We start from the raw sequence: 22,334 nt of genomic DNA, 5'->3' as shown, positions 1-22,334 counted from the left end.
TTTTTCCACCTAGCGTGGTTCTCATGGGATCCATCCCAGTTGTGCCAGTGGTCTGTTCTTTTTTGTGCTGAGTGGTATTCCATGGTGTGAATGGACTGCATGCCTGTGAACCACTCACTTGTTTCCAGCTTTGGGCTGTTACATAAAGCTGCTCTGAACGTTTATGTATGCATCTCTGTTTGGATGTAAGTTTTCATCTCTCTGGTATTAAATATCCAGTAGTATAACTGGTGGGTCATGTGGTAATTGGAGGTTTAGTTTCAAGAAACAGCCACACCACATTGCAGAGTGGCTGCTCCACATTACATGTTGTGAGGCTGCCGCCTGGAAGAGGAACCAAGACACCCAATTGAGAATTTAAAAGGGGGTTTTTATTGGCCGGCCGTCGACTGTCCCTCCAAGAAAGTCTCGGAAGAGAGCAGCCCTGACTTGAAGTTTAGGGGGTTTTTTAAAAGGTAAATTTTTACATTAGTCACACAGTTAAAATTATGAAATAGTCACACACTTATAGTTATCATATAGTAACACACAGACACACATATCCTCCTGGTGTGAGGAGCGGGTTTGGGGAGGCCTAGCGCCAGCTGATAACAGAAGTTGAAACAAGCCAGTTAATTGCTTAGGGGCAGCTTGGGTGGGGAACAGCAAGCAGAATTCAAACTTCTCTAAGTGCAGGCTAATATTTAGCTTTTAACTTCTGTCAAGGGGGCTGAAGAGCTGATGGGGATTTTCAAACAACAACATTTTCTAAGCAATTTAAACACTATTTAAACTTAATCTAACTTGTCACACAGCAAGCAGTTTCACAGAAGCGAATTGCATATGTTATGAAAGTGGGGGTCAACCTATCTCGTACAGAGAGGCTGTGGCCACATTGCATCCACTGGCAGTGTGGGCGACTCAGTGTCTCACTGCCTCGCTGGCGTTTGGTTGCTTGGCTTTTGTTTTAGCTGTTCTGAGGGGTGTAGTGCTGTCTCATCACAGTTTTTAAAAAAATTTTCGCATGCATTTTTAAAAATAGACTTTAAATAATTAATTACTTTTTGGCACCTGGCCTGTATAGGGATCCAAACCCATGACCTTGGTGTTCTAAGGCTGTGCTCTGACCAACTGAGCCAACCAGCCAGCCCTCATTGTGGTTTAACGTGAACTTCCATCATGACTGCTGGTGTGGAGCATCTTTTCACGTGCTTTTTTTTTGCTCTCTGTGAAGTATCTTTCATACCTTTTGCCAGTTTTATAATTAGATTGTTTTGTTAGCTTTGAGAGTTCTAGGTGTGAGTTCTTTGTCAGATACCTGGCTTACAAGTACTTTCTCCCAGTCTGAAGCTTATCTTCTTCCTCTCAAAGGGTCTTTTACAGAGCAAAAGTTTTTCATTTTGGTGAAGTCCAGTTCCTCATGTTTCTCTTATGGAGCATACTTTGGTGTGGTATCTGAGACCTTGTCACCTAGCCTTGGATCTTGAAGATTTCTCTCGTTTTTCTTCTAAAAATTTTTTAGTTTTATGTTAATTTTGAATCTATTACTCATTTTGAGTTAATTTTCGTATTACGTCTGAGGTCTAAGGTCTGGGTTGAGTTCGTTTTCCCCACATGGATGACCGATCATTGTCAAGTTTAAAATGCATGTTGGAAATTTTACATCATTCATCTGTCCTCTTGAAATTATTCTTTTATTCTATCCCCACTTTCAGGATTTTATTCTAATATATTTTTACTCTTGGGACTCTTTTATTTTCACCCTATCATATTCCTCTAGGGAAAAAGCAATTTAAAATTTGATTTAAAAAAAAAATTCTCTGACCATAGGGCTTTTCTAAATGGTAGCTTTGTTCTGGACTGAGTTATTACAATTAATAGTATACAATTGATTAGAATATGATATCATTTGATTGAAAATTACTGAACAGGCTCAGGCTGTAGGAAAAGAGACCCTGAGGTTTTGAGTCTTCCAAAGTTGGGTTCCTGATGACCATTCACACTTCCCCCACCCTAGAAAACCTTCCTCTGCTCCTGGAGGTCTCCACAGGAAGAAGGAGGAGATGGACTGAGCCGGACAGGGCCATCCCGTGGTGGCCCTGCTGATGTGGTGCTGGCAGAGGTTGAGGGGAGGTGCACCCCCTTGCTCCCAGGAGCTGCTTGGCACCTGTGGCTCTGGCTCCAGCCTCTCCTCCCCTCAGGATCTCCTGATGCCCCAAACCCAGTTCAGTCCTTTTTGATAATTTTAAGAAATCACATTTTATTGAAAACTGTATTTTACAAACAGTCATTCCAGTGATAAAGTGAGTGTTTCAGGCTTATGATAATAAAGCCATTTTTCTTGCAAGAGGAAGTTTAAAAATGAAGGCGTTTTCACGGCTCTAGAGTCTTAACTATCCTTTCGCCAAAGCAGAGGCAGTTTGGACCCTGGTATCCAGCGCTGGTCCCCATCATCACTGGCTGTCATAAGCATCGGCACAGGCTCAGACATTCTTACCAGCTGCTTCTGCCCTTGCTAGAGCAAGGAGAGTGGAAGCCGCTGGAAGGGAGCCTTTGTCCTGCATTGACATCTCTTTACTGAGGCTTGTGTTTCCCTAACTGGATTATGCTCACTCCAGGGGGCGTCCCTGTAGCAGCCCCTCACTGTCCCCTCTGTATCTGTGTTTTCACACCCAACCTCCTTCCATAGGTGCCTACTGCTGGGCTAGGTGCTGAGAGAGAGGTAGCCCCTGTCAGTCCGTGTCAGAGAGGTAGTTATTAGTAATTGTGTAAATGTGTCCAGCTGGCCGAGGGGCTGAAACTGAAGTCCTAACTGGGCCCAGGGGAAGCGCCCAGATGCAGATCCCTAGGAAGGAAGGGTGCTCAGGGCCAGATACCATGGGCCTTGGTCAAGGCCACTTGAGGACCAAGGCCAACGACTCTCCTCCTTGCTAGCAGGTCTTCTCCTCCCTTGTCTCTGTGCTTTGTTAGATAACAGAGTCCCAGCAAAATCTAGACCCCTCACTCAGGTTCAGCAGTTCTTAATTTTATTTTTTAGATTTTTGAAAATAGCCTTTTAAATTAAAGAATAGGTTTTGTACCTAAGCAAGAATTAGTCTCATGTGGTTATTTCCTCTACAGGCTTTGTTTTGTCTCTCGTTTATATTTGCTTTAAAATCACATTTTGTAGTTGTCTACAAGTGCTAGTTGAGGGAGATAGCCACTGTGAGTTGAGCAGGCAGCTTGGTGGTTTGTAGGTGGTGCAGAAGGAGCAATATCTGATTCCTGTGTTCTGACAGTGACCTCATTAGAGGCAAACTTGGTACATTTGAGAAAGACTTCTAAAATTTCTACAAAGCAGATGTGTTAATTCAAGCAGTGCTCTACGTGTAGAGGGTAGGTTGATTAGTGGAGGTTGTAGAAGGAGCTGTCATCTTTGAGCTGTGCTTTGTAGGAGGGAAGAGAGAGTTTATCTTTAGGGGAAAGAAGAAGGGCATTCCAGGGTTGGAGGCACATTCTGAGGCTTGAGCAGGTGGAATCTTGTCACAGTGGCCGACAGGGTCAGTGAGCTGGGTAGGTCTCCACTGGGGGAAGCGATAAAAAAAATGCAAAGAGCTGTGGTCACTGGGGTTTGAATCCAGGGTAGGTTTCCTAACAGGATTGTCTGCCAGAGCAAGTCGTGCATTCTGATGTCCTGGACATCAGTGAGTTGTTTGTTGGTCAGCTCTGGTGTGAGCCACAGAAGGGCTGTTTCTGAGAAGCTTTGCAAGTGCCATGCCCGCAGCAGGGTGCACCTGTGAGATGGAGAAAGACAGAGCCTGAGACAGACAGAGAGCAAGACAGAGAGAGATAGAGACAGAAACAGAGAGAGAGTGTGAGACAGAGATAGAGGGGCAGAGAGAGAGAGAGCGTGAGACAGAGACAGAGAGAGCGTCAGGCAGAGGCAGAGAGACAGGCAGAGGGAGTATGTGCTGCTGTGACCCCCCACCCTGCGCTGGGGCAGCCTCATTCCATCCAAATCTAGTCCCCTCTGTGCCCTGTGTTCGTTTGCTCTCTCACCCTGGAGCCGCCATCTTCGCCTGTCTGCTTCCCCTGTAACCTCCACAAGCATCTCCTGAATCCCCCGAAGTGATCTCTGTTTGGAGCCCAGTGTTCACCCATTGTATGGATTCATCGTGTGGTTTGAATTACAATTATTCATGACCTTGGCCGTTTCTCCCTGGTCTTGACTCCAGGAGACGGAGATGCCCTGTGTTTTTGTTTGTTTTTTGCTGATAGAAGACACATGACATAAAATTTATCATCTTAACCATCTTTAAGTACACAGCTCAGTGGCATTAAGTGAATTCACACTGTTGTGCAGCCACCACCACCTTCCATCTTTAGAACTTTTTCATCATCCCAGACTGAAACTCTGTCCCTGTTAAATAACTACCCTTCACTCACCCCTGGCACCCAGCATTCTCCTTCCTGTCTGTATGATTCTGACCACTCAGGGACCTCACATCAGTGGAATCCTGCAGGCTTTGCCTTTCTGGACTGACTTTACACAGCAAATGTCCTCAAGGTTCATCCACGTGGTGGCATATTGCAAATTTTCCTTTCGTTTTAAGGCTGAGTAGTATGTCGTTTTATGGGGGGACCGCATTTTGCCCATCCACTCACCCGTCAGTGAATTTGCAGGCTGCTTCCACGTTTAGCTACTGTGAATACTGCTGCGTGAACATGGGTGTACAAATACATTTCATTCAAGACCCTGCTTTCGATTCTTTTCAGCATGTACCAGTAGTAGAACTGCTGCCTCTTGTGGTAATTCAGTGTTTAATTTTTTTTTCCTTTTTGTCTTTTTTCGTGACCGGCAACGGGATCGCAACCCTTGGTGTCACCCCCGCACCGCGCTCAACCAGTGAGCGGGCTGGTCTCTATATGGGATCCGAACCCTCGGCGGGAGCGCCGCCACACTCCCAAGCGCCACACTCTACCGAGTGCGCCACTGGGCCCACCCCAGTGTTTAATTTTTTGAGGAGCTGCCATACTCTTTTTCCACAACAGTCGCACCATTTTTAAAAATTAATTAATTTATTTATTTACTTATAATTTAATTTAATTTAATTAATTAATTAATTTATTTTTGTCCTTTTTTGAGACCGGCCGCACCGCGCTCAGCCAGTGAGCGCTGTGAGCACACCGGTCATCCCTATATAGGATCCGAACCCGCGGTGGGAGCGCTGCTGTGCTCCCAGCACCGCACTCTCCCAAGTGCGCCACGGGCTCGGCCCCAGTCGTACCATTTTACATTCCCACCAGTGGTGCAGAGGGGTTCTAATTTCTCCACATCTTGCCAACACCTGCATTTTTCTGTTTTGTTTTATTTTGTTTTCACAGTAGCCACCCGTTAGAAGTGACATCTACTTGTGGTTTTGATTTGCATTTCCCTCATGATTAATGATGTGACCATCTTCTCATGTGCTTAGTGGCCATTTGTATATCTTCTTTGAAGAAATGTCTATGCAAGTTCTTGGCCCATTTTTTAATTGGGTGGTTTTGTTGTTGTTGAGTTGTAGGACTTCCTTGTATATTCTAGATAGTAATCCCTTATCAGATATGTTATTTCCAAATATTTTCTTCCATTCCATCAATTGCCTTTTCACTCTGGTTGTGTCCTTTGATGCACAGAAATTCAAATTTTGTTGAAGTCCAGTTTGTCTGTTTTTCTTTTTTTGGCAGTTGGCCAGTTTGGGGATCCAAACTCATGAGGTTGGTGTTAAGAACATTGTGTTCTAACCAACTGAGTTAGAACAGCCAAGCCATATTTGTCTGTTTTTTTCTGTCGTTGCCTGTACTTTGGGTGTCTTATCCAAGAAATAACTGCCAAATCCAGTGTCACGAAGCTTTTGCCCTGTGTCTTCTTGTAAGAGTTTTATAGTTTTAGGTCTTTGGTCCATCTTGAGGTAAGTTTTGTGTGTGGTGTTAGATATCCAGTTTCCCCAGCACCACTTGTTGAAGGATGGCTTGTCTTTTAACACTTTTTGTTATTTATTGCACCTACTGTGTGCACAGTAAAATTTGGTTAAATTGAATTGGATTTGAGATCAGACTGTCTCAAGGCGGCGGGTGGCTTTAGGGAAGCAAGCAGAGGGTGGTGGTCTGGTGGAGTCTGGCTGTCTGGAAGGAAGGCAGGGCCTTAGGAAGTACTAGTGGCTGATCCCTGCAGGCTGCCAGTCTCAGAAGGTGGAGGCTAAAGGCAGATCGAGGAGATACGCAACACTGTGATTAAAAGACCATTAAAAAAATGTAATAAAAGGTAATTATGTATTGTGGAATATATGCTATTTGGGGGGATTTTGCAAAGTGTAGCTGTAACAAACTAAAAGTGCTTTCTGAAAGTTTTTGATTCTGCCCATTTAGGGTATATTTTAGCTTAGTAATATTTATTACCGAAATCAGGGGTTGGCGAACTTTTTCTGCAAAGAGCCAGATAGAAAGTATTTCAGGTGTTGCTGGCCACATGTGGTTGCTGCTGCTGCTGCTGCGCTTTATCCTCTCCCATCCCTTTCCCCCTCCTTCCTGTCCCTCTTGTCCTCCCATCTTCCTCCTCCCTCCTTCCTTCTCACCTTCTTACCTTTAGACCTGTAAGCAGTGTTCTGAGCTTGGGCCATGGTTTGTGGATGCCAACCTAAATCGTCTGAGGGGCAACCTGGCACACATGTCTCAGTGCCAGATGCTCCTATGATGACGGCCGTCCTGTGCTGTGTAGGTTTGCACACTTCCTCCCTCTCTTGTAGTAGTTCATCTTTCAGTTGAGGGGAATTGACAAGGAAATGAACTGTGTTTTGGGTGCGTGTTATTCCAGTGACCATCTGCTTGTGCACAGTTATAATGACTAATTGTCTTTGTTTTGAAGCATGCAGCCAGTAAGGATTCCAGAGAAGTTCGAGAAGCTAGAGATCATAAGGAGCCAAAGGAGGAGATCAACAAAAACATTTCTGACTTTGGACGGCAGCAGCTTTTACCTCCCTTCCCATCCCTTCATCAGTCACTACCTCAGAACCAGTGCTACATGGGCACCACAAAATCACAGACAGGTAAAGGGAGACCCGCGACTGTCTTTGCTCTTTGAATGTGTGTCTCAAGCCTGAACCTCACCAGACGAGAACTATATCTGGCTGCAGATGCCTCTGCTGCTCTAGACAAGTGACTGTTGAAGTCAGCCAGCCCTTCTGTGCTCACCTGTGCACCTGAAGAGGCACACCTGACCTCTTCTCTAAAACCTTGTCTAACACCTGCATTATTTTCTTAGCTCGTTTTCAATCTCAAGATGAAGATGGTTTTCTTTACTAAAATCTTACTAACTTGGTCTAATTGGGTGGAAGACTGGATATGAGAACTCTCCCGGTTTTTGAGTGAAGTGCTGTTGGGAACACTAGGATGTGTTGGGAAGTCCTTTGCACCAAGGGGCAGGGGACCTGCGAATGGCTGTTGCTTTGTTACCAGCCATTTATCTGTGGGCGTTTCTCCTTGCTCTTCTGAGCTCGTCAGTTAGGAGAGTGGATGAATGTTTGATGACTTGTTGGGGGCCTCTTGTGGGAGGTGGGGCTGCATGAGTGGCCCCACCAGGAGGCTGCTGGGTGGGCACGTGAGCCTCAGCATGAGGACACTTCAGGGCTCCCCTGGGCTTCCCTCTTCAGCTTCTAGGACATGGTCGTTTGTCACATCCCCAGAGAGGTGGGGCAGCTCCCTCTAGCATGGACCAGTTGTGAGTTTGAACTTGAAAGGGCCTTGCTATAATGCCTCCATGAGCATTGAACAAGGACTTGCAGACACATGCCAAGGTTGCTGAGGCTGTTGACCTGCACGGCTTTCCTTGGGGGAGTGTCACCTGGCCAGAGGTGCATGTCTTTTTCTGGACTTTTAAAATCCTTTTTATTTTAAAGTAATCTCAGACTTTCAGCAAAGTTGCAAAATTTCTGCCAAGAATTCCTGTGTGCCCTTCACGCATTTTACTACATGGCACAATTATGCCCCTCCCCCAACATAACTTTCTTTTTTCTGAAACATGAATGGAAGTTGCACATTGCAGACGTTGTACCCTTTTACCTCTAAATACCTTAGTGTTATTTCCTAAAAGTAACAGTGTAATGTCCCTAAAAATAAGGACATTCTCTTAGATAATAACAGTACAGTTATCAAAATCATGAAATTAGCTTTGTTGCAATACTGTCATCTAATCTAACTTTGTTGTGATGCTGTTAGTAGTACCTTGTTCACTTTTTGCCAGTTGCCCTGTTAGTGTCCTTTACAGTTACAGGAAAACCAGTTCTAGTCTCAGATCTTGCAGCCACCTGGTTGTTTTGTTTTGTTAGTCTCATTTAATCTGAAATATTCTCAGCCTTTTTTGTCCTTCTTGACTTTGGCATTTTGAAGAGTAGGGCCTGGAATGTCACAGGGGACTCGTGTGTGTCCTTAGGAGTTGCGTGTTGGTGGTCTTTTGTCCTGTTACGGCCAGGTGGAGTCTGTAGTCTCCTCAATCGTGAAGTCACTGTTCCTGCACTGTAACTATGAGTAGCGCGTGTCTGGTGGGGAGAGACCCTGAGTCTCTGCAGGTGCCGCACTTCTCATCACCTGCCACCAAGAGCTTCTGCGTCTGTCAGTGACGTACCCAAGTGGAGAATTGCACGGTGGGCGCCACATGCTGGCTTTCTGACTCCACGGTTCCCTCTCTGTTATCAGTTCAGTGTCTGCTGTGGGGAAGTACTTCCCCTTCCTGTCAGTTCACCCATTCATCTATTTTTTTTTTTTTTTTAAGTTTTGGGTTATAGACTCTTATGGGAGTCTCTGGCTTTATATAATCCATTACTGTCATTATTTCTTTTGTTGCTAAAATTGTCCCAGGTTTGGCCAGTGGGGGCCCTTCAGGCTGGTTCCTGCGTCCTCAGACATGACTCCATTACTTTCTGGAGACTGGCTTAGCTGGATCATCCAGGCTCATCTTGTCCTTTTTCTTCCCAGTCCTGGAATTGCCCGTTTCTCGTTCTTTGCTTTGGGATATGGGAGTTAGAAAACAAGATCCGTTGTGGTCCCCCCCCCCCCCCCACACCCCCCCTGACTTTTTGGCTATTTGACTCAATAATGTTTGTTTTGTTTAAGTCAAAAAAATATAGAAATGGATCAAAAGAATGTTTAATTTGGGAAAATAGGATTGTAATCTGGGGCACACATGGAGGGTGGGGCGGTCTCTGGTGTGTCCAAAGAACAGAGAAAAGTCTGGGAATTTTATTAGAGGAATGTTACATACTGTTTTGAAAGAAAGCTGTTTGGCACTGGTAGAGTTTTGGGAGTTGGCAGGCGTTGATTGGTGAGCGACAGCAGTAGATTAAATTAGTCTTGGTGTTGTGGCAGGTTGTTTCAGCAGCTACAAGGTACAACTAGTCTTCGTGTTGCAGCAGGCCGTGTCGACAGCCAGATTTGTAGAAGATTCTTCTTGCAGCAGGTGCTATGTGCCCTGAGTGCTTTTTTCTTCTGGCCCTTTGACTCCAATTTTAGTTTGGGTATGACCAGAATGACCCAGTTGGTATAACCAACTCTCACTGTTTCGAACAGTTAAACTTGGTATTTTGTAGAACTCTTTTAAGTTATGCTCTTTTCCTATTTTATCTTTATTATTTCATTGTCTTTTGATAAGAGCTTTCTAAAATGAAATGTCCCCTGTTTTTAGTAGTCCCCCAGTTTGTCCTTTCATAGCCTCCCTTCTCTTCCCATCTGCAAGCTGGAAATATGGTGGTTAATTAGCATATGAGTTTAGGACAGCGTATACTTCAGACTGTAGATGTAATATGCTTCAGCAGTGGGATGACTGTGTCTTGGTTCTGGGTCACAGGCATCCCCTCAGCCCAGCTGCTCCTCTGTGTCATCATCTAAGGGCTCACCCCACTTCTCAGGATAAAGAAGTCTGTTTCCAAGCCACACACGACTGCCTTGTCTTGTTACAGAGTCATTTGTGCACCTTTCAGTGTTGCTGGAAATGCCAAAAGCCCTTCCTCAGAAGGCAGGTGAAGGAGTCTCCTGGGGGAAGGCTCCTGTCCTGGCACAGGAGAGGGTCTGGAGCCCACTTGTTGGTATGACAGGAAAGGACATGGACGTCTTGCAGCAGGGTCCATACAGACATGGGGATGGGCTCTGTGTCGTTTGGTTTCTTCAGCCCCACTCCTTCATCTGCTTTTGTGGTTGCCTCCCTGTGGGAGGGAGTTGGAGCCAATGCATCATAGAGTTGCCTCAGAAAGTACAAGATTTCTCATCATCTCTTTTTATTTTAAAGTCACTGTGATGATGATCATGGAAGATTCTGTTCTTTTCCATCCTGCTGCGCCAGTGAGTTCCCCACAGTGGGGATGAGCAGTCGAACACTCTGGGCACAGAGCACAGCTCACTCCAGGGGCAGCTGTGGTTCCTCGTTTTATATCATAGGTGACCGTGATGCTGTAGGGCCTGTGTCTCACTCCCCTACTCTTCAGTGTCAGAAATGAAAGACCCTGTGCTATGCCAGAAGACTGGGACCATGTTGAGGCCCATTCAGTGTAATGCAGCCCAGGCCTGGGGGTGGCTGAGCTGACTCAGTTTCCCCGGGCATACAGAATTTGCTTTAGGTGAATGTCAGTTGTTTTGACAACATAGATTGGCATCTTCATTAGCAGATTGTACTGATTTCTTTCCAAAATGTAAAGGTTTACAGTTTATTAAAAAACACCAAAAACCGGGGCCGGCCCGGTGGCGCACTGCTACAGTGCGCCGCTTGGGAAGCACGGCGGCGCTCCCGCCGAGGGTTCGGATCCCACATGCAGACCGGCCGCTCACTGGCTGAGCGAGGAGCGGGGGCAACGCCGAGGTTTGCGATCCCGTTTCCGGTCCCGGTCCGGTACGGGCGCGACACTGAGGGTTGAGATCCGTTGCCGGTCACGAAAAAAGACAAAAAGACAAAAAATAAAAAAAATAAAAACACCAAAAACCTATTTCAGAGGATTCTGGAGGAGGACGCATGAGGAATTCATCTCCTTACCTATACAGTGGTTGCACTGATAAAATCTGATGTATCTGTTTTGGAACTCTGCAGTCTGTTGAAGGTTTGCAACTTCCTGGGGAAGGTTTGGATGGTTGATTTTGGTCAGTTTCAGCTTTTAGCACGGTAGCATCTACCCCGTCCTGTGGCTGCTTGCAAACAGCTCGTGGGAGCCAGGGTGGGCAAAAAGCACCCTGTTCTACAAATAGCAGGGATCTGTGCTCTGATCGCTGATTGTTGCTTCTGATCACAGAGGTGCTGACAAAGAGGCTCTGGCCACTGTGGTTGCCCTTCCCTTCATTGTTGTAAGTGCCTTCCTGAGTGACTTATAGGAGATTTAAAGGGCCAGTGCCCTTTTTACCTCCTCCCTTCATTTTTCTATTTTTCTCCTTTTGGAAGTCAAAGTCAAGACTAAGACATTCAAAAGCAACTGTGTATATGGGGAAAATTAGAAAGTGATTTCATGTGCTCAGAGAAAGACACAGGCTCAGAAAAGACCCGAGAAGACCTTAAGTTCATGCTTCAGGCTGATCTTCAGCATTAAGATAGCCTGCAACAATCAAAAACCCCAAGACAGTAAACAACACGTACTACAAATAACAGCAAACCCTAGGAAAGGGGAAAGTGTGTTCTACAGAACTTCCACATCATTAGGTTTGCATGTCCAGTTTTCAACCAAAAAATCAGGGCATTCAAAGGAAAAAAATTAATCAATAGAAACTGTCCCTGAGAAAGACCTGATGGCAGATCTAATAGACAAAGACTTTAGAACAGCTGTCTTAAAAATGCTCAGAGAAGGAAGACATGGAGAAAGTTAAGAAAACAGTGTATGAACAAAATGGCTAAGTCAACAAAGAGAGGAAACCTAAAAAGAAGCCAGGAAAGAGATCTTGGAGCTAAAAATACAATAACTGAAATGAAAAATTCACTAGAGGGAGTCAAAGGCAGATCTGAGCAGGCAAAGGAGAGTCAGCAAACTTGTAGATAGGACAGTGGAAGTGATTGAGTCTGAGGGACAGAAGAAGTGACTGAAGAAGAGTAAACAGCCTAAGGGATGTTTGAGACACCATCAAGTGGACCCACATATGCACTGTGGGAGTCCTAGAAGTGGGGGAGAAAGGGAGAAAGGAGTAGAGAGATGATTATTTGAAGAAATGGCTGAAATTTCCAAAATTTGATGAAATACATGAATATAAACATTTGAGAAGCTCAGCAAACTCCAGGTAAGATGAACTCAAAGAGATCTGCACTGAGGCACATTATAATCAAACTTTTGAAAGACAAAGAGAAAGAGAATCTTGCAAGCAGAAGAGAAGCAACTTATCACATAAGTGATCCTCAACAAGATTACTAGCAGATTTCTCATTAGAAACTTTGGGAGCCAGAAGGCAGTAGGTTGATATATTCGAAGTGCTAAAAGAAAGAAAAACCTTCAATCAAGAATCCTACATCCAGCTGGCCAGGTAGAGCATGGTGCCAGTAACACTAAGGTCTGGAGTTCAGTCCCTGAACTGGCCGGTACACACAAAAAAGAACCCTATAACCAGCAAGATTGTCTTTCAAGAGTGAAGGAGAAATTAAGATATTCCTAGATGAACATAAGCTGAGGGAGTTCATTACCACTAAACCTGCCTGCAAAAGATGCTCATCAGAGCCCTGCAGGTTGAAAGGAAAGGGCACTAGATAGAAACATGGAGCTGTGTGAAGAAATAAAGACCTCAGCAAAGGTAAATACACGGGCTGTTGTAAAAGCTAGTGTTATTGTAACAGTGATTTTTAACCTCACTTTTTGTTTTGTGTAATATTTAAAAGATGGATATGTTAAAAAGATCACCATTATCAGTCGACAAGCTAGTATTATTGCAGCTTTGGTTTGTAACTCCACATTTTTTCTACATAGTGTAAGAGATTAATGCATTTAAAAGAATTATTAGATTATGTTTTGGGAGACACAGTGTATAAAGATGTAATGTTGTGACATCAGCAACCAAAAGGAGTGAGGACAGAGCCATAAAGGAACAGTTTTTGTATGTTACTGAAGTTCAGCTGGTAAAATCCAAATTAGGGTGTTAGAACTCTAGGATGTTAGATGTAATCCCCATGGTAACCACAAAGAAAGTAGCTATAGAAATTACAGAAAAGGAAATGAGAAGGGAATTTAAACATTTCACTATAAAAAAAGTCAGCGAAATGTAAAAGAAGATCGTAGTGCGGGAAATGAGAGACAAAAAAGCTGTAGGAAATGAGAGACAAAAAAGCTGGAAAACAGCACATGCAGAAGCAGATCCCTATGCATCAGCAAGTGCTTTAAATGCAGAAAGACTGAGCTCTCCTCTCAAAAGATAGCAGTGGAAGAATGCATGAAAGCACATGACCCTACTGTATGTCATCTGTAAGATACCCACTTTAGATCCAAGGACAAAAATAGATTGAAAGTGAAAGGATGGAAAAGGTTACTTCATGCAAACAGTAACCAATGAGAGCAGCAGTGCTAATAATATCAGACAAAATAGAAATTTACATTAAAAGAGTTACAAGAGACAAAGAAGGACACTACATATTAATAAAGATTTCAATACAGCAAGAAGTATAACAGCTGTAAGCATTTATGTACCTAATGACAGAACATCAAAATATATGAAGCAGAAACTTACAGAATTGAAGGGAGAAATTCTACAATAATAGTTGGAGACTTCAGTAATCACTCTCAAGAATGGAAAGAACAAACAAGACAAGGAAGTGGAGGACTTAACACAATCAACCAACTATACTTAATAGACATACGTGGAACAGTCTACCCAATAACAGCAGCATGCACATTCTTCTCAAGTGCACATGGGACGTTTTCCAGGATAGACCATGTGTTAGGCCACAATTAAGTCTCAGTAGACTTAAAAAGATAGAGATTGAAAACTTACTACAAAGCTACAGTAATGAAAACAGTGTGGTACTGGCGTAAAGACAGACATATAGACTAGAGAGCCCAGAAATGAACTCTCACATATATAGTCACTTGATTTTTGGCAAGGGTGCTAAGACCGATCAGTGGGGAAAGGACAACTTTTCAACAAATGGTGCTGGGGAAGCTGGATAACCAAATGCAAAAGAATGAAGTTGGACCTTATCTAACACCACACACAAAAATTAACTCCAGATGGATGAAAGACCTAAAACTATAAAACTCTTAGAAGAAAACATAGGACAGAAGTTCTTGATGTTGGACTTGGCGATGATTTCTTGGATATGACAAAAAAAGTATAGACAATGAAAAAAAAAAAGAGAGACACTGGATTTCACAAGAACTAGTTTTGTGTATCACAAGATACCATCAACAGAATAAAAAGGCAACCCACAGAATGGGAGATAATATTTACAAATCCTATATCTGGTAAGGGATGAAATAGCAATCTATGGAATGAGGGAAAATATTTGGAAATTATATATCTGGTAAGGGATTACTATCCAGAATATATGAAGAAGTCTGATACCTCCATAGCTCAATAACAAACAACCCAGTTAAAAAATGAGCAAAGAACTTGCATAGACATTTCTTCAAAGAAGATGTACAAATGGCCACTAAGCACATGAGAAGATGGTCACATCATTAACCATGAGGGAAATGCAAATCAAAACCACAAATAGATGCACCTCTCACCCGTTAGGACAGCTACTATGAAAAAAAAGCCCCCAAAACCAAAAACCAGAAAATAACAGGTGCTGGCAAGATGTGGAGAAATTAGAACCCCTCTGCACTGCTGGTGGGAATGTAAAATGGTACGACTGTTGTGGAAAACAGTATGGCAGCTCCTCAAAAAATTAAACACAGAATTACCACAAGATGCAGCAGTTCTACTACTGGTATATGCTGAAGAGAATCAAAAGCAGGGTCTTGAAGATGTATTTGCACACCTATGTTCACAGCAGCATTATTTACAATAGCTAAAATGTGGAAGCAACTTGAATTTACATTCAGGGATGAATTGATGGGCAAAATGTGGTATACACATAACAGTGGAATATTATTAAAAAGGAAGGAAATTTTGACATGTGTCACAACATGGATGAACCTTAAAGACATTATGCTGAGTGAAATAAACCAGTCACAAAAAGGCACACCGTAGGGTTCCTTAGGATTCTGTGAGGTCCCTAAAGTAGTCACAATCATACGGACAGAAAGTAGAATGGCAGTTGCTGGAGGTGGGGGGATAGGGAGTTGTTGATTAATGGGGATGGAATTCCAGTTTGGGATGATGAAAATGTTCCGAAGATGGAGGGTGGTGATGGCTGCATGGCAATGTGCATTCACTAAATGCCACTGAACTGTGTACTTAAAGATGGTTAAATTGGTAACTTTCATGTTATGTATATTTTATCACAGTAAAGAAAATGGGGAAAAAACTTGGGTGAGAAAATAATTTGAGAGCTGGCCGGTTAGCTCAGTTGGTTATAGTGTGGAGTTGTAATACCAAGGCCAAGGGTTCACTTCCCTGTACAGGCCTGCCAAAAAAAAAAAAAAAAGCAATTTGAGTTTCACTTCAGAAGTTTCAGATTGTTGCCATGTTGCAGAGTAACCACTGCGTGCAGAGCTTCCGTTGCATTTGGTAGCCTGTCACCACTGGACACTCCTGGTGAGGAGGCTTTGTTCATTTATTTTGTGGGCGTGGAGTGTATGGTGCTCTCTATGTAGGTGGGTGGGAGCAGTGCTGGGTTTAGAGCCCAGATGGGACTGGAGTCTCCACATGGGCTTGTCAGTCACGGAGGGAGGAGGAAGGTGGCTTGACCGGCAGAGACAGGGCTGTGGATGCTGCTGCACTGGGAGTGAGGCAGATGGAGCCCTGCTTTCTGTGGCCTGAGGGGAGAGATCGCTTTAGAGCTGCAGAGCAGTCACCGAGCTTCTGTGTTTTCTGTGTGCTTGCCCCTCTCCTACACCTTCACCACCCTCCTTCCTACCTATTATGCTCTCTGGAGCCTGTTGTCTCTCTTCCTTAACTACACCTGTTCCACCCAAGCACCCCGGCCTTTCTGTAGAGCAACTGGGCAGTGTCCCGCGCCCCCCCAACCCCCTACTTCACCCCTGCTCCCTGCACGCCCTGTCTCTCCTGGGACCCCCTGTTCCGTGCTTGGATCTCCCAAAGTGTCCTATGAGATGCCAGTCAGTGACATGAGTTCTTTGCTTGAGGTTCCCAGCAGCCTCCTGCCCCCTTTTCCCAGTGTTGTTCTCCCATGGGGCTCCTGTGTGCCAGGCCCCATCCTCAGGGCAGTGGTCCTCTTCTTTGAGCGCTGGAGGAGCCTCATGAGCCTTCCTGTGGTGTTCTCCCTCCTGGGCCCTGATCACTCTGCATCCGTCTTCTAGTCCAGGCCTGGGTTCTCTACCAGGACACAGCCGAAGCCCTCCCCTGCAGCACCAGGGCAGCCCTGTCTTGTTTTGCTTTTAGCCCCCTGTTCATAAGTATTCATGTGCTTAATGGAGCTTGCATTTCTAGAAGTTGTTCACGGATGTTTCTATACTATAGTATAGTAAATCCAACACTTAACTAACACATATTTTACATGTACAACTAGTTAACCGAATAGGAAAATACTACTAGAACATCATACTTTGTTTCCAAGCTGACAGGCTCCCTGACATGATTCCTCGTTGAATAAAATGCAGGTTTGTCTCCTTTGTCCTTGCTCTGCAGTTCATTACAGGAATCAGTAAACTGTTTCTAAGGAGACAGATAGTAAATATCTTAGGCTTTGTAGGCCACACGTCTCTGTCCCGACTTTGTATGCTGTTGTAGCGTGAAAACAGCCATAGGTGATGTGTCGACAGATAGACGTGGCTGTGTGCCAATAAAACTTTATTTAAAAAACAGGTGGCATGCCCTGGTCTCTTACATTAATTACTATGGGTTACTGAGGTGGAATAAGGAAAAAATCTAGTGAGAAAGTATGTATATTTAAAGCTGAAAGACCTCAAAGTTATATGATTAAATCCAGCTCCCCTCCCCTCCAAAAAACATTTAAAATATCAAGATTACGTCAGTGAATTTCATGTTCTTAGGGCAACCTAGGGACTGTTGTGGCCTGAGGACAGCTGTGCCGTCCACCCCGTGGATGGACAGAGCCATGTTTTGTGTGTTGAGTTGTGTGTTTGAGCTCTCCCCTGCAGTGAACGCACTGCAAGACGCGTGGGGTGATATTGTTGTGAATAGCCTGGTGGTGGCCCGGGTCCCCACAGCCCCAGGGCTGACGAGACCTCCCTGCCCTGTGGTGGGTGTGGGCTGCGGAGCCTGTGCTTCGGTGGCTGCCACGTGGCCCTTCTCCTGTTGGCCTTCCCCTGTCCCTGCTGGTGCATGCTCCTGCAACATTCTTTCTGTGTTTTGTAGAACTAAAACATGTTTTTCAATCCAATCCTTCAGTAGTTCCCTCTATGTTAAAGCAGTGGTTTTTAGGTCTCTCTCTTTTTTTTTTTTTTTTTAAAGCCCTGGAACTTTTTTAAAGAATAAAACATCGTATAGAGTCTCATTGCATAGAACCAGTCAACCTGAAGCTGCCTTGTTCAGAAAGGGATCAGAGCCCCCGGTTTCCTCACTGCTGCCTCTTGTTTGAAAACCACTGCTCCAGGTCCCCCAGACGTTTGTTCCTTCCCTTCTTCACTCTGTTTTATTTATTTATTTTTATTTTATTTTTTTAATTTTTATTTATTTATTTTTTGGTGCTGGCTGGTACAGGGATGGAACCCGGGACCTTGGTGCTGTCAGCACCGTGCTCTAACCAGCAGAGCTGACCAGCCAGCCTACTCTTTTGTCTTTTAGTAGTGAGCTGGACAGTAGCCTCAGGGACCTCCTTTCTCCTTAGTTCTTGGATTGCAGAGAGAGGAAGAGGGTGTGGCGAAGGGTGCTGGGCTGCAGAGCATTTGTGGTGGGCACTGCCTGGAGGTCAGGTGATGTGCTCCTCACTGCGATGGAGTGCAGAGTCCCAGGAAGACTGTCCTGGCCGCCCCAGTGATGGGCTGTGAGGTTGGGCCCCTTCCTTCTCAGTCCCATGTTCTTTCTGCTGCACATACTGTTCATGTTGATTTACTTTGCACAGTGAGAGGACTTCTCCTGTGCTCAAAGCTGAGGAGATGGGTACGGGAGGCATTTCAGGGATGATGGTTTGTGGTGTTCCTGCCTGCAGGGTGGGGTGGTAGTTGTGAATGGAGCAGATGACCAAGGGAGTGTTTCTGCTTTTTCTGTAATTTGTCATGTACAGGGGCACCTGCCTCTGTTGTGTCAGTGGCCACAGGAAGTGCGCCTGATGGGATGAGATCTGCTGGTTTTGGTGTCAGAGTTTGTAAGCTGTCTCCTACCTTTAAAAACATTTGAATGGTGTTTCTTTTCCTTTCTTGTCCCCTTTTGACTTTTTTTTTTAGCTTGCTTGCCTTTTGTTTTAGCAGCTGCAGTATCTCGGAAGAAAAAACGAAGAATGGGAACCTATAGCCTGGTTCCTAAGAAAAAGACCAAAGTATTAAAACAGAGGACGGTGATTGAGATGTTTAAGAGTATAACTCATTCCACTGTGGGTTCCAAGGTAAGAGGAACATTTGAGTTGTTTGTCACATGTGCTTGGAAATATGTTTCTGTGTCCAGGACCTCTTTGGCCAAAAGAGCATCATGTGAGATGATTAGTAATTTGGATGACGTTGATTCTTATGGAAGGAATCAAAGCTCTAAAGTTCCTCTGTTCTAGGGGCACAGCCTCCGTGTCCAGGTGGGTCGTTGGAGACCCCACCTCATCCTCCCTGTCCTCTTCACACCAGGTCACCTGCCTGCTGGGCTCTTCTCCAGGTGGTAGGGCACCTCTCATTGTGTCCCTGCCCCCTGGCAGGCCCTCACACCTCCCAATCATCCAAGGCTCATAAGTGAAAGTTAGCAGCTTTGTTGGTGATGCGCAGTGGCCCTGCTGTGAGGGTTGTACGTGTGCCCGTGTTCCAGGGTGAGAAGGACCTGGGCGACAGCACTCTTCACGTGAATGGGGAGAGCTTGGAGCTGGACTCAGAGGAGGATGACTCAGAGGAGCTGGAGGACGAAGATGATCACCGAGCTGAGCAGGCAGCTGCATTCCCCACTGAGGACAGCAGGACTTCTAAAGAGAGCACGTCTGAAATGGACCGCACCCATAAGGTAGGACGCGCCTTTCTTGGGCGGCGGCGCAAGTGAAGAGAATCCCAAAGCTGACCATAGGTTCTGAGAGTGAGCAGTCCGGGCACTTCTAGGCCCTCATAAACTTCCCTATTTACTTTTGACTTGGATTTTTGTATTTTATTTCTCTTTGAGTTATTAGATTATTTTCATCTGAGAAGTGCTTGTCTTCTTCCTACTTCATTGAAGTAGGTCTCTTGAGGTTTTTCTTAAGCTCATTGACAGGAATAATAATATTAATAACCCAAAGTAGTAACTGGTGGCTTACTGTGTACCATTCAGGGCTCTAGGGCCTGGCCTGTGTGTGAGGAGCCTCCTTTTAACCTGGACACTCTCCACAGTGTGGTCAAAGCCTCTGTCCCCCCTTGTAGAGCGTGTGTCCAGGACTGTCTGACTGGTTTGTGGAATGTTGTGTGCAGTTCTGCTGACACCAGCGCATCACAGGTGGGTCAGGTGTGCTGTCTGCATAGACAGCTTCGTCCTGTGTCCACCCTCGGCCTTGTCCCGTGCATTGTTGCCCTGGCTGGGCGTGAGTACTGAAGGTGCTCCTGGTCCCCAGCACTGAGCCCAGCATCTCAGGGAAACCTAGAAAGTTCTCAGCAATACAGTTTCTTTCTTTCTTTCTTTTTCTTTTTTTTCCTTTTTTGTCTTTTTTCGTGACTGGTAACGGATCGCAACCCTCGGTGTCGCGCCCGCACCGCGACCGGCAACGGGATCGCAACCCTCGGTGTCGCGCCCGCACCGCGCTCAACCAGTGAGCAGACCGGTCTCTATATGGGATCCGAACCCTCGGCGGGAGCGCCGCCGCGCTCCCAAGCGCTGTACTCTACCAAGTGCGCCACTGGGCTGGCCCCAGCAATACAGTTTCTGAGTAGGCTTTGAAATCTGGGCATAAATTTATGCTCTTTCAGTTCCGAGAGTGATAAATTAGAAGTGACCCATTTGACAAGGAGGACTAATGGGAAGGTAATAATCAGGCTGACGTAGATATTTGTGGCCTTACTGTTCACGTGCATCAGAATTTTTGAGGAAACTTTCTACCACCTTTAAGGTGGAGTGTTGTATCTAGTGAGTTATTCTGAAACTAATGGGAGGGAAGTTCCAGGTGAATTTGTTGCAACAGTGACTTGTTTGAAAGTGCATAATTTTTGTTTACTACCTTTTTATGCCTTGTTGGCTTTGTGTTCTGTAGATACAACCTTTGATGTGAGTAAATCACTTTCTTTTGTCAGAGTTTTGAGGAAGTCTTTTTTATTTTTGCTTCAATTTCAAATTCATTTTTAGCAATTATATCTGTTCTTTTTTAGCAGGTGTTGGGGCAAATTTTAAAATGTTGCTCCCAGCTCTTATGTATTCAAAAGTAAATTGGTGGAAAATGTTAACATTAGAGATTTAAAGGGAGTTTTAACATTATTTAGAGATTTAAAGGGAGTTTTAACATTATTTATTTAAAAATAATTATTAGGGGGCCGAGCCAGTGGCGCACTCGGGAGAGTGCGGCGCTGGGAGCGCAGCAGCGCTCCCGCCATGGGTTCGGATCCTATATAGGGATGGCCCCGGTGCGCTCACTGGCTGAGCGCGGTGTGGCCATTCACAGAAAAGGACCAAAAAAAAAAATTATTAGGTTTTTTTCCCTTTCATATAGAGAAGTATAACGATGCAAACAGTATCATAAACCCGTTGTCCAGGTGCCCTGTAACCTTTGGTGTGCTTTAAAATGGTAATTATAATAAACTTCTCACACATAGCCGGGGCGTACTGCCACCCCCCTGCAGTACATTCCCCTCATGTCCCTGCTCTGGTGACTCTCCTGCGCCTCCTGCTTCTTCACAAACATGCCGATCCCCTGTCCCATTGTTTCTGTGTCTGTGTTACACTCCATCCTGTAGATCCGACCATTTTTCTGTTGTTACAAGCAGTATGTCAGGGGCCTTTACTGTCACTTCTTTGTTGAGTGTACTGCATTTAAAATTTTAATTTTAAATATTGCCAGATCACCTATGAGTTCATGCTTTTACTGCAGTAACCTGGGAAGGGACGGTGTTTCTCACCTTTTCCAGAAAATCTGCATTATTGGAATTTCAGTGTTTTATTGTTAATAAGTGGGGCCAAGCAGCTTCTCACATGTTCAATGGCTCTTGGTGTCTGTTGTTCTGTGAACCAACTGCTATATGTCCTTGGCCTGTTTTTCCTACTAGGTTTTGCATCTTGTAAAAGTTTGTGCAAATGTAGTTGAGCTGTTGATTCTGATTGTTTCCCCAATTGGTTGTCTTTCGGCCCTGTCTGTCATGTCAGAACTCACAGGGACTGGTCTGTTCCTTTATGAATTCTGGGTTCTGGGTTCTAATTTTGACAGGCAGATCTTTCTCTCTGGTTATTTTGAGTAAGTTGACACCAACTATCTTGTAATACTTCTTTGATTTCATTTTTTCTCTACAAATATTTGATGCATATAGAATTTACTTTGTGATAAAATGTGAGATAGAAACATTCGAAATGGGTGAATTTTATGGTATATAGATTACATTTCAGTAAAGCTTTTTAAATAAAGTGTGAGGTAGGGGGTCCCAGCCCTTCCCTCAAAACGGTTAGGCAAATGTTTCAATGACATTTATTGACTGACATTTCTTTACCCTGCTGATGCAAAATGCCACGTGCCATATGGATTTGCATCTACTTCTTGATTTTGTCTTTTGGTTGAGGTTCTCATCTTCCAGAGAGAATCTAGACACTGAGAAACTCTAGGTATTGATATAAAGTAAAATATTAAGTGGCTGTCAGGCCAACGAAAGAATCAAGACACAAAAGCAGAACCAAGAAGAAAGTGTGGTGAACAGAAAACAAAATGGGAAGGCAGGAACAAATCTGAATAGATCAGCTTCACAATAAACAAAGACGGCTTTGTTATGCAAGCAGTGAGAAGAGAGAAAGACAGAAAAGGACACTCGCCCATTTTCAGGCTAAACTATAGGCTGAACTCACTTCAAATCATAAATGTAAAAGTCCTAAACAGAATACTGGGCAGATGCAACTATGTATTGAAATAGTACCGATCACTGCTGGCCAGTTAGCCCACTTGGTTAGAGTGCAGTGCTGATAACATCAAGGTCAAGGGTTTGGATCCCTGTACTGGCCAACAATGGGGGGGGGGGGGG

At 44.6% G+C, this 22,334-nt stretch overlaps 1 protein-coding gene across 1 annotated transcript in view; it reads left to right on the top strand.

The window, feature by feature from the left end:
• The window catches only part of EHMT1 (euchromatic histone-lysine N-methyltransferase 1), a 204,400-nt gene that overhangs the window by 99,092 nt on the left and 82,974 nt on the right, over positions 1-22,334 (top strand). Inside the window, exons 5-7 of the mRNA XM_008576613.1 lie at positions 6,863-7,043; positions 18,411-18,568; positions 18,973-19,161. Of these exons, the coding sequence (XP_008574835.1) occupies positions 6,863-7,043; positions 18,411-18,568; positions 18,973-19,161 (528 nt within the window). The remainder of the gene's footprint in view (positions 1-6,862; positions 7,044-18,410; positions 18,569-18,972; positions 19,162-22,334) is intronic.

Source organism: Galeopterus variegatus, unplaced genomic scaffold, assembly GCF_000696425.1.
Source record: "Galeopterus variegatus unplaced genomic scaffold, G_variegatus-3.0.2 Scaffold1373, whole genome shotgun sequence".
Classification (NCBI taxonomy): domain Eukaryota; kingdom Metazoa; phylum Chordata; class Mammalia; order Dermoptera; family Cynocephalidae; genus Galeopterus; species Galeopterus variegatus.
The sequence above is the reverse complement of the archived record's forward strand: the minus strand, read 5'-3'. Positions and strand labels throughout refer to the sequence as shown.